Source organism: Lissotriton vulgaris, unplaced genomic scaffold (genome assembly GCF_964263255.1).
Source record: "Lissotriton vulgaris unplaced genomic scaffold, aLisVul1.2 SCAFFOLD_3859, whole genome shotgun sequence".
NCBI classification, from domain to species: domain Eukaryota; kingdom Metazoa; phylum Chordata; class Amphibia; order Caudata; family Salamandridae; genus Lissotriton; species Lissotriton vulgaris.
The window spans coordinates 16278-28717 of NW_028252233.1; the positions used below are offsets into that span (position 1 = coordinate 16278).

The 12440-nt window shown below is 47.1% G+C and overlaps 1 protein-coding gene across 1 annotated transcript; it reads left to right on the forward strand.

Moving 5' to 3' along the window:
* The first annotated feature begins 668 nt into the window (after positions 1 to 668).
* LOC147662625 (uncharacterized) lies at positions 669 to 11702 on the forward strand. The gene is made up of 4 exons (XM_086951038.1): positions 669 to 794; positions 6818 to 6889; positions 7547 to 7600; positions 8106 to 11702. The coding sequence occupies exon 4, from the start codon at positions 9166 to 9168 to the stop codon at positions 11287 to 11289; it is 2124 nt and encodes a 707-aa protein (XP_086807164.1). The 5' UTR covers positions 669 to 794; positions 6818 to 6889; positions 7547 to 7600; positions 8106 to 9165; the 3' UTR covers positions 11290 to 11702.
* The last annotated feature ends 738 nt before the right edge of the window (positions 11703 to 12440 follow it).

Consider the following 12440-nt stretch of genomic DNA (forward strand, 5'->3'; position numbering starts at 1 on the left):
CACAGGCACAGGAAAATTAGAAATAAGCTGTTCCTTCAATTGTCGCTTAGACACATGACCTATGCCTCATTATCACTGATCTGGTGTCTCCAACTCCATGGTATTTACCTCTGTTTACTTTGCTATCTAGGACGTTGTGGATTTGAAAAACTGCTAATAAATGATTTAAAAGAATAAATAAGCTGCCCAGCTTAATTGCAAAACTGACCCATATACCTATATATTAATTGAAATACAGATATATTAATTGAAATACAGATATATTATGATTTGAAATACAGACTGCCACTTGTCACCTTTCTGTAAATACTCTTAAGTCCTTTACATCAGTGTTTGGAAGATGCTCATCTGAAGTGAAGCTATAAATGCTTTTTTACAGCAGCCAAGTGTGAGGCCCTGTAGTTGAACTGTCTGACCCTTAAAAACATTCCCGTCTGTGACATCTGAAATCCCAGGTCTTTACAGGCACCAATGCTTGTTTATGTGAAATGTATTCACTTCTGGAGCCTGGAGGTGGCGGTTCTGTCAGCGGCCACCAGATGGCGCACCTCGTCTGCTGATGAAACCAACTGAGCTGTACGGTGGATGAAAGTGAGGAGGGTTTCCTCTTCCAGGTAAGCGGTGGCAGAGACAGCACCAGCAGCAAGTGCTGACATCACTTCCTCCCTGTGCTCTGTGTCCAGCCTGTTGCAGAGGAGGGAGGAGCCCTGTCTGTCTGTGTTTGCAGTTACCTCCATCTTCAGACCCTCACAGACCCCCCCCCCCAGACCCAGGAGGAGTAGAGAGCCCAGGAGGTGAGGCCTGTCCAGGGGTGCAGAGGAGGAGAGGCCTGTCCAGGGGTGCAGAGGAGGAGAGGCCTGTCCAGGGGTGCAGAGGCCTGTCCAGGGGGTAAAGAGGAGGTGAGGCCTGTCCAGGGGTGCAGAAGAGGCGAGACCTGTCCAGGGGTACAGAGGAAGAGAGGCCTGTCCAGGGGTGCAGAGGAGGAGAGGCCCGTCCAGGGGTGCAGAGGAGGAGAGGCCTGTCCAGGGGTGCAGAGGCCTGTCCAGGGGGTAAAGAGGAGGTGAGGCCTGTCCAGGGGTGCAGAGGAGGCGAGACCTGTCCAGGGGTACAGAGGAAGAGAGGCCTGTCCAGGGTGCAGAGGAGGTGAGGCCTGTCCAGGGGTGCAGAGGAGGTGAGGCCTGTACGGAGGGTGCAGAGGAGGAGAGGCCTGTCCAGGGGTGCAGAAGAGGAGAGGCCTGTCCACGGGGTACAGAGGAGGAGAGGCCTGTCCAGGGGTACAGAGGAGGTGAGGCCTGTACGTAGGGTGCAGAGGAGGGGAGGCCTGTCCAGGGGTGCAGAGGAGGCGAGGCCTGTCCAGGGGTGCATAGGAGGAGAGGCCTGTCTAGGGGTGCAGAGGAGGAGAGGCTTTCCAGGGGTGCAGAGGCCTGTCCAGTGGGTGAAGAGGAGGTGAGGCCTGTCCAGAGGCCCAGAGGCCCAGAGGCCTGTCCAGGGGTGAGGAGGAGGTGAGGCCTGTCCAAGAATGCAGAGGAGGAGTGGCCTGTCCAGGGTGCATAGGAGGTAAGGCCTGTTCAGGGGGGCAGAGGAGGAGAGTCCTGTCCAGGGGTCAAGAGGAGGTGATGCCTGTCCAGGGGTGCAGAGGAGGTGAGGCCTGTACGGAGGGTGCAGAGGAGGAGAGGCCTGTCCAGGGGTGCAGAAGAGGAGAGGCCTGTCCACGGGGTACAGAGGAGGAGAGGCCTGTCCAGGGGTACAGAGGAGGTGAGGCCTGTACGTAGGGTGCAGAGGAGGGGAGGCCTGTCCAGGGGTGCAGAGGAGGCGAGGCCTGTCCAGGGGTGCATAGGAGGAGAGGCCTGTCCAGGGGTGCAGAGGAGGAGAGGCTTTCCAGGGGTGCAGAGGCCTGTCCAGTGGGTGAAGAGGAGGTGAGGCCTGTCCAGAGGCCCAGAGGCCTGTCCAGGGGTGAGGAGGAGGTGAGGCCTGTCCAAGAATGCAGAGGAGGAGTGGCCTGTCCAGGGTGCATAGGAGGTGAGGCCCGTCTAGGGGTGCAGAGAAGAAGAGGCCTGTCCAGGGGTGCAGAGGAGGTAAGGCCTGTTCAGGGGGGCAGAGGAGGAGAGTCCTGTCCAGGGATCAAGAGGAGGTGATGCCAGTCCAGGGGTGCAGAGGAGGTGATGCCTGTCCAGGGGTGCAGAAGAGGAGAGGCCTTTCCAGGGGTGCAGAGGCAGAGAGGCCTGTTCAGGGGTGCAGAGGAGGTGAGGCCTGGGGTGCAGAGGAGGTGAGGCCTGTCAAGGGGTGCAAAGGAGGTGAGACCTGTCCAGGGGTGCAGAGGAGGCGAGGCCTGTCCAGGGGTGCAAAGGAGAAGAGGCCTGTCCAGGGGTACAGAGGAGGAGAGGCCTGTCCAGGGGTGCAGATGAGGTGAGGCCTGTCCAGGAGTGCAGAGGAGGGGAGGCCTGTCCATTGGTGCAGAGGAGGTGAGGCCTGTCCAGGTGGGCAGAGGAGGTGAGGCATATCCAGGGGTGCAGAGGAGGTGAGGCCTGTCAAGGGGTGCAGAGGAGGTGAGGCCTGTCCAGGGGTGCAGAGGAGGTGAGGCCTGTCCAGGGGTGCAGAAGAGGTGAGGCCTGTCTAGGGGGTGCATAGGAGGTGAGGCCTGTCCAGGGGTACAGAGGAGGTGAGGCCTGTCCAGGGGTGGCGAGGAGGAGAGGCCTGTCCAGGGGTGCAGAGGAGGTGAGGCAGGTCCAGGGGTGCAGAGGAGGTGAGGCGTGTCCAGGGGTGCAGAGGAGGAGAGGCCTGTCAAGGGGTGCAGAGGAGGTGAGGCCTGTCCAGGGGTGCAGAGGAGGAGAGGCCTGCCCAGAGGTGCAGAGGAGGTAAGGCCTGTCCAGGGGTGCAAGGAGGTGAGGCCTGTCCAGGGGTGCAGAAGAGCTGAGGCCTGTCCAGAGGTGCAGAAGATGTGAGGCCTGTCCAGGAATGCAGAGGAAGAGTTGGCTGTTCAGGGTGCATAGGAGGTGAGGCCTGTCCAGGGCTGCAGAGGAGGAGAGGCCTAACCAGGGGTGCAGAGGAGGTGAGGCCTGTCCAGGGGGTCAAAGGAGGAGAGGCCTGTCCAGGGGTGCAAAGGAGGAGAGGCCTGTCCAGGGTTGCAGAGGAGGTGATGCCTTTCTAGCCGTGCAGAGGAGGAGAGGCCTGTCCAGGGGTGCAGAGGCGGAGAGGCCTGTCCAGGGGAGCAGAGGAGGTGAGGCCTGCGGTGCAGAGGAGGTGAGGCCTGTCCAGGGGTGCAGAGAAGGTGAGACCTGCCCAAGTGTCAGAGGAGGAGAGGCCTGTCCAGGGGTGCACAGGAGGTGTGGCCTGTCTAGCAGTGCAGAGGAGGTGAGGCCTGTCCATGGGTACAGAGGAGGTGAGGCCTGTCCAGGTGGGCAGAGGAGGTGAGGCATGTCCAGGGGTGCAGAGGAGGTGTGGCCTGTCTAGTAGTGCAGAGGAGGAGAGGCCTGTCCAGGGGTGCAGAGGATGTGAGGCCTGTCAAGGGGTGCAGAGGAGGTTAGGCCTGTCCAGGGGTGCAGAGGAGGTGAGGCCTGTCCAGGGGTGCAGAGGATGTGAGGCCTGTCTAGGGGTGCAGAGGGGGAGAGGCCTGTCCAGGGTTGCAGATGAGGTGAGGCCTGTCCTGTGTTTGGGTGGTTCATAGAAGGTGGGGCCTGTCCAGGACGGATGCAGTGGAGATGAGACCTGTTCGTCCAGGCAGGGTGGTAGAGAGCTGAGTTTAAGTTTGTTCATTGTTGTCCCAAGAGATTTGTGGAATGAGTGTAAGTTGCTTGTAAACTGGCCAATTGAAGAGCCACAGAGTGAAGCGCCTCAAAATATTTTATTATGTATTACAAGAGATTAATGCAGATTTACAGACAATATTGCAAAGTCGAAGACCGGGTGAAATCGGACGCATTATTTAGCATTGCATCCAGAGGTTAGTGCACATATTCAGCAAAATGTGAGGGGCTGCAGACCAACATTCTGCATGAGACTTTGTTGTAACCAAAGTACTGTAGTGACAATTGTATTACTAAGCAGAAGAAGATCAAAATAAAAATAATGAGCGCTCAGACAAGATTTTTCCAGACGGGTGACGAAAGTGGTTCTCACGGATTGTATTCTTGTTTTGATTCTGGGTCTGTTGCTGGTATGAATTTGGATATGCACGGCGTTGGTGTGCAGAGTAATGATGTTCTGTATGTGGAAGGAGGAAATGTTGTTCCTCTGGGTCAGGGCCGTACTGGGAACCCAAACCAGGCCTGACAATTTTGACGGACCAGCTCCCTGCCTCTTTTGTTGCTGGGGGCGATATAGCAGCACCACAGCAAAACCAGCCCCTAGTGACCAATATGTTTCCCGGCACTAAACAGTCGGTCCCCACTCTTATAGCTTCCTGGGGAAAAACTGGAAGCCTGTTACGGCCAGTCCGGCCCTGCTTAGGGTATAGGGTTTACTAACAGTGGCAATTTAAATACCTCAAACACTAACAATGTGCAGAATAAGACATGATCTGTGCGATGTTTGCAGGAACCTGGGAAACTGGAACATGAATCAGATGGCACCGAAAGGTATGTCTCAGTCAATGGTCCCAGCCCAACTGGCCTTTGTTACGAGCATGCAGGATCAAAGGCAGATATATTGGAACATACCTACAGTCCAGATAGTCCCACAGCCCAATGCAGAATAGAACGCCAAATTCTCAACACATTCAAGATTTCAACAAAATCCTTTAGTGATTAATAAGAATTTTCCACGACTTGCATCTACACTAGGAGTTTCTACTGGACTGATTCAGACACAATGACGGTGCCTGATACGGGAGAAGGATTGCATGCTTGGGGCAGTCCTAGAGGTCACCCAGAGTGGCCCTTCTGAAGAAGAAGTAAATGGGAATCTAGCATCACTTTTAATCAATAAATGTGCTACCCGTTCCACAGTCAGACTGATGAGAGCTCCCAACCCACCCCTCTTGGGAAAGGAGTCCAAGTTGTAGGCATTTCTAATAAACAAGTAATAATCTGTCAGCAAATGTTCCCGTACAAATTGGGTCATACATGAATGGCCAGAAACTTAAACTGTGATTAAGATACAGTTATTATGTTAGGGAATCACCTTGTAAAATGACTTGTGGCTTTTTGGGGAAGAGTCACAATTCATTACTCATTTTGTAGGTGTGGTTTATTAAATTTCATTTTGTTGTGCCATGTTTTCATGAACATTCATTGATTGCTGTCATTTTTACCTCATCATGAACCATGTCAATAATGTGTTCTGTCTAAAAACATATAAAATGACTGTTTTGGGATATTTGCTGGAATTGTTTTATTTTATCCTTTTCCTAAAGGCAGACTACATGTCAGTCCTCTTACTGATATTGGACTTAAGAACTTTTTCTTGATTTTTAAAAAGCAGATTCTATGTCAGTTTGCTATTTGATATTATAGAAAAACTTTTTCTTATTTCTTAGCACACATTTGTTGTGGTGGTCTGTTTATTGACTTTACATCAAGAGTTATTTCTGATTCTGGCTTTTGATATACTTTAGATGTTACTTTTATGTGATCCGCCTGCAAATATTATGATAATTATTTCTCTGACTGAGTACCCATGTTTATGCCTTCAGTAATTATTTGAAACCTTTAATATAGCTTTGTAGCTTGTTGCAGCTTCAAGGGCAAGGGCCTTTACCAAGGGAGCGATCCTTTAATGGGCAGTATTGCCTGCTATGGCTGACTATAAGGTCATTAAACTGTTTGCCCTATGAGGGCAGAATGTGTTAATTTATAAAAACAACGGTGTCCCATAGACCGAGGGGGTTGAAACACCTCTGGTACTCCGAATTGCTGTAAGTGGTAATGTTGAACAGTTAACACCCGCATGCAGGACCACGGCGGTTAATAGTTGAACATTCACAGCAATAGCTGTGAAAGGAGGCTGAAGTCAGCCCCCGGTTCTCTCTGGGCTCAGCTAAACTGCTTTTCATCATTCAGGTGAGCCGGGAGATGTAGGAGATGAGCAGAACACCCCCACTTTCCGAGACACCAGTGACACTGCGAGATACGGGGGAAGGCTCCTGTGTGCCCTGCTGCAGGCTGTATCTTCTGCCTTCTCCTGTCCAATCCCTATATTTCAGAGAGGCAGAGGCTGTGTATTAGGACATTGTAATGTTGAGAGCAGCGGGCCTAGATCAGGTTGTATAGGCTGCTGCTGCTCCGTTGTCTTCCATGGAGGTCTAAACATTTCAATGTTCCAAGCTTTGTCTCGTGAAGGGTTTATTTATACTGACCCTCTGCATCATCCCTTCAGATAAGTTATAGATAAAAAGCGCCAACACATGGATGCCTTGTTGCTTCCATTGCTTAGCATTCAAACTCTGCATCAGCTTGAACTTAAATTGCTGTTGCTCCGAGAGCATGGTTTGTATAAATCTGAGTCTGCTTAGACTGATTTATGAACGGTGGGTAGAATTATGTACAAGGACATTAACATACCTTTGCAAACCAGATTGTTTTGATTTGCAAGTTTCATGGTCTGTAAATGGAAAGATGGGGGTTATGAAGAAGTTACTGGAGTGTTAGGGTTTGTTCTCTGAGACTGTGGGGGCACTCTATATTCACAAGGACCTTTTCCAGCAAAGGATCATGGTCCTTGAACCAAAAAAAAAATATGTATTCATAACCAGAGTTGCTTCACAATGGCCTCCAGAGAACAAGAGATTCTTTTGTTTTGTAAGTTCAGGACGGTTATTTGTAAAATGTGATGAAGTTTGATAGTCGTCTGACGCAAAACCATTTCTTTACTTCCTTTCAAGGTATGCTGGGATGACCAGGCAGTGCAGCGTGGCTGCCACCCTTGGAGGAACAAAAAATAAAATAATTGTCTGGTAAGTATTCCTATAACTCTAAGTTTCTTTTTCCCCTGTTTCTTCTTTCTCTATTCCCTTTCTTGATCTGTTTTTCTGTCTCTTCGACTACAATATTTGACTCCCTCTGTGCACTATTCTTGTTGTTATCAAACCTCTGATAATCACCTGATGGAGCCACATTCCACCCTTGGAACATGTTGGGGGGTGTAGTGCAAGTCCAGTTCCTTTTTAGGTCATTTTTGCCCAGCAGCTCCTTAACTATTGGCACATTTGTCTCCTCTTCCAGACCACATGATACTATCCTCCCTATGTCCGTTCTTTCAGCATCTTTCATCTCTGGATCTGACTTCCATCTCATTGCGTCCTCCTAAACTATCCTTTTGTGTCTTATCTACTACAAGCAAAAGACACAGTACATGTGCGTGGACACACATGCACACAGGGCTTGCTTTAGGGTGGTGCGGCCGGTGGAGCTGCGCCTGGTGCTGACCTTGGGGGCATTGGGTTTAGAAGTAACTTATGGGTTCACACGCATCTGCTTCAGAGTTTCCTATGCTGGACCCCTGTAGTGAGAGTGGAAGATAGCCTTTTTTCTCTTTCCTCTGTTTTGTGTTTTTCTTTTCTTGACCCTTTTTGGTTTCCTTTACTGTTGTGCTGTTTTTTTCTCTTGTTCAGGGGTTGCAGTACCCGCGTCCTGTCAGAGGAGTGTGATGAGTTCTGGGCCACAAAGTAAGTCCTTATCATCTGCACAATTTGAAATAGTGAATTCCACTGAGCTAACTGGACACAGCATCAGTCCACAGTGGCATTTAAAGTACTGAGTACAACAAGGCCAATTCTTTCGTTCAACAAAATGTCCCTTCCTAGATCACTGGAAAAGGGAATAGATTAATAGTCTAGGTGGGCATTGGAGTAAATAACAGCTGATAATTCATTAAAAAAATTACAAATATCTTGTGATGCCAGTCTTTGCCACAACAATTGTAAATTGATAGTGTTGGCAGAGAATCGGTGTCACAATATATGTGCAACTTGTACGTTTGCTCTCACATCCATGAGCTCCAGTGATCCGAAGCTCCCGATCCACACAGTGTCCAGAGCTGTTTCACCACTATCAGAAATGCTACTCAACTGATTTCCTATCTTGTTTTTGTCAATACTTTCTTTGTGCAAAATATACAGTCATGAATGTTTTCTTTGTGTTCAATTACAATATCTGACTCCATTTCTACAGGTGACTGAAGCATGAACAGAAAAAAGAAGGTTTAAATTTTGTGAAACACAACGAAAAGGATTATTTCAAGGAAAGTTAAAACATTCTCAAGCTCTTGAGAAGAAACACATTCTACGTGCCAGAAATAGTGAGGATGTTGGAGCAGAAGAATCTGGTGAATGTGAAAGTAGCCAAATCCCTGAAGTAAAATGGCCATAAATGTTTACCAAATGTCCGTAACTGAGATTAAGGAGAACATTGGCCACAATTGATCCCCACGCAGTGCACTTGAGAAAAGTCAGTGATTTAAATTCTGTTTGATGGTTTATGAGAAATGCTTTGGAGACCCAAACCCTCTCCAACAGATCAGCACCCGTAGACGTGTTGTAATGTGACAGAACGGTCAAAAAGACTAATATCCTCGGTTTACAAGTGCAAGCTTTTGTCTCTGTCTCCTGGAGACAAGAGGAAGAAAAAGATCATTTAAAAGAAAGTCATTCTAAATACACTTTCTCAGATGTCGTTACAGCAAAGATGCTGGATTATCATTTCCAATATAGGAAGATTTTCCCCCACCAACTCTGTCTCTTGGGTTGATCCGAGTGGTTTCAAAGTGTCCTGTAACTTCCAAAGTGGATCATGTACATGTCTTAGCCACTGAGCAAAAAAGCATATACTGGCACAGCAAGTATAAAAGTGGCCGGTGTTACGCTATTAATAATTCATAAACCACCCTGGCATGCCCTAATCAGCTGTCATTACTTGTATGAACAAACATACCTAACAGGCAAACACAAAAGCCCAAAGACCTTATCAGTTTTTTTAAAACTCCTAAATCAAAGGTGATAAACTCGAATCACTAAATAAGACTAATTAAACAAGAGAGAATTCACCCGGGCATAACTTGGAGAAAATGAATCCCTGAGAGGCCTCTTAATCAATACAAGGGGCTCCTCAGTGAAAGCTAATAAGACAAGTTAGATAGGTGCCTTCAAAGGTAGGAAAATGATCTCCAGGTAAAAACTATAATTAGTTAAATACAAATGTGAAGAAGAACTTCTGCAGTGTAGTTTAGGAGTTAATGCTGAGTGTAACACAAACAAAAACAGACTCTGGAATCAGATTTAGTCTGAAGATGGCATGTATTCAGGAACAGACCGAATTTGGAGAAACAAACAACTTGAATAAGAGCAATGAATGTGAGAACAGCTTTAGTCATCAATCCCACCTCACTAAACATGAGAAAACTAGTGCTGGACGAAAATCCTATCAGTGTCCCGAATGCCAGAAAGGCTTCAGTCACAAATCCAACCTTACGATACATGAAAGAATCCACACCGGGCGTAAACAGTATCAGTGCTCCGTGTGCCAAAAAAGCTTCAGTTTTAGTGCCAGTCTGATTCAACATCAGGAAACTCACACTGGCCAAAAACCTTATCAGTGCTCTGAATGCTTGAAAAGCTTTACTCGTAAATCCAGCCTTACTGAACATGAAAGAACCCACACTGGGTATAAACTGTATCAGTGTTCTGAATGCCAAATAAGTTTCTATCACAAATCCAGTTTAACTGAACATCAGAGTATCCATACTGGCATCAAACCGTATCAATGTTCTGAATGCCACAAAAGCTTCAGACTGAAAAAGACTCGCACTAGACATGAGAGAACTCACACGGGGGACAAACCTTATCAGTGCTCTGAATGCTGGAAAAGCTTCAGTCAGGAATCCATCCTTACTGTACATGAAAGAACACACACTGGGCATAAACCGTATCAGTGCTCTGAATGCCCAAAAAGTTTCTCTCAGAAATCCGCTTTTACTGTACATCAGAGAATCCATACTGGGCTCAAACCATATCAGTGCTCTGAATGCTTTAAAAGCTTCAGTAGCAAATTCAATCTCACTTTACATGAGAGAACCCACACTGGGCATAAACCGTATCAGTGCTCTGAATGCCAAAAAAGTTTCTGTCACAAATCCGCTTTAACTGTACATCAGAGAATCCATACTGGCCTCAAACAGTATCAGTGCTCTGAATGCTCTAAAAGCTTCATTCGCAAATCTAGTGTCGCTAGACATGCAAGAACCCACACTGGGCATAAACCGTATCAGTGCTCTGAATGCCAAAAAAGTTTCTGTCACAAATCCGCTTTAACTGTACATCAGAGAATCCATACTGGCCTCAAACCGTATCAGTGCTCTGAATGCTGTAAAAGCTTCAGTAGCAAATCCGCTCTCACTTTTCATGAAAGAACTCACACCGGACAAAAACCTTATCAGTGCTCTGAATGCTGTAAAAGCTTCAGTTGCAAATCCACTCTCACTTTACATGAAAGAACTCACACTGGACAAAAACCTTATCAGTGCTCTGAATGCTGGAAAAGCTTCAGTCAGGAATCCATCCTTACTGTACATGAAAGAACACACACTGGGCATAAACCGTATCAGTGCTCTGAATGCCCAAAAAGTTTCTCTCAGAAATCCGCTTTTACTGTACATCAGAGAATCCATACTGGGCTCAAACCATATCAGTGCTCTGAATGCTTTAAAAGCTTCAGTAGCAAATTCAATCTCACTTTACATGAGAGAACCCACACTGGGCATAAACCGTATCAGTGCTCTGAATGCCAAAAAAGTTTCTGTCAAAAATCCGCTTTAACTGTACATCAGAGAATCCATACTGGCCTCAAACAGTATCAGTGCTCTGAATGCTCTAAAAGCTTCATTCGCAAATCTAGTGTCGCTACACATGCAAGAACCCACACTGGGCATAAACCGTATCAGTGCTCTGAATGCCAAAAAAGTTTCTGTCACAAATCGGCTTTAACTGTACATCAGAGAATCCATACTGGCCTCAAACCGTATCAGTGCTCTGAATGCTGTAAAAGCTTCAGTAGCAAATCCGCTCTCACTTTTCATGAAAGAACTCACACCGGACAAAAACCTTATCAGTGCTCTGAATGCTGTAAAAGCTTCAGTTGCAAATCCACTCTCACTTTACATGAAAGAACTCACACTGGACAAAAACCTTATCAGTGCTCTGAATGCTGGAAATGGTTCAGTCAGAAATCCAGCCTTACTGCACATGAAAGTACCCACACTGGGCATAACCTGTATCAGTGCTCTGAATGCCAGAAAAGCTTCCGACTGAAAAGGAATCTCACTAGACATGAAAGAACTCATACTGGGGAAAGACCTTATTAGATCTCTGAATACTGGAAAAGTTTCAGTTGGAATCTGGTCTCACTCAATTTGGGAGAACTTACCTGTAAAAACCTTGTCTTTGGTCTAAATGCCTGGGAAGCGTCTGCTGGAGATTCAGTTTCATTCAACAAGAGAGAACCCACAATGAGAAAGAAAATGATCCGTGCTCTCAATGTGACAAAAACTTCAGTTGTAAATGTAACCTTTCTACGTAAGAGAGACAATGTGGTAGAATAAAAGGTGCTCACTGTAAACACTGAGGAGGAGCTTTCAGCATCAAAAAACATTTACATGAAGCAGCTACAAAGACTCCACTCTATTGATTGTTCTACAAACTGTCTACTGAGAAAAGCACACAGCGAGGGATGGAAATGCTTGAATTAAAATCATTCCTAAGCCACTATTTGGGGCATCATTCCATTCAGTGTGTTTTCCTCCCTGAGTGTTATATGCAGAGCTCTGACCCACAAAGGCCATTCGATCCTGAACTTTGAGGCCACGCTGCTAGGATCAGGAATGCTTGCAACATCAAACTGTTTGCACCCATAATGACCCTCACCAGGGGTCTGCAGCAGGAGTCCCTTTGTCTTAGGTCTCTATGGAACCAACATCTGTTCTGTGCCACGGAGGGCTGATCTTTGAGAAAAACTAACAGTGATGGAAGGACTGGTCATTAATCTCGGCAACATCTCACCACATTATTCTCTAGTCTCCGTGCCACTAAAGACAAGGCCAACCATATGCAAACCATTCTTGCCCCACCCTAAATTGTTCTAATGACTTCTGTTCCAATAGGACACAGCCTCATATTACAAAGATCCACTTTAGCGGCCTTTTTCAATGTTCTTTTTGCTACAAATGGAACCTGCTTCTCATCTGCTGAGGACAGTTTCACAAGCTTTACAATCACATCAGATACACCCAAGAGAGTCTCACAGATAATCAGGCCTATTCATAAACTACTATAGGACGACGAAAGTACAACAAAATGCGATTCACAAACTATGTGCAGTCGTTCTGCCTCTCCTGTCTTTTTCTTTGTGGAGTTGTCTGCCTCGACTGCAGAGTTTCCGCACAAGTTAGTATAGTTTTAGTAGTAAATGTGGGAGTGATAGAGGGAAGTAGCTGTAAAATGTTAAATACTTATGAAT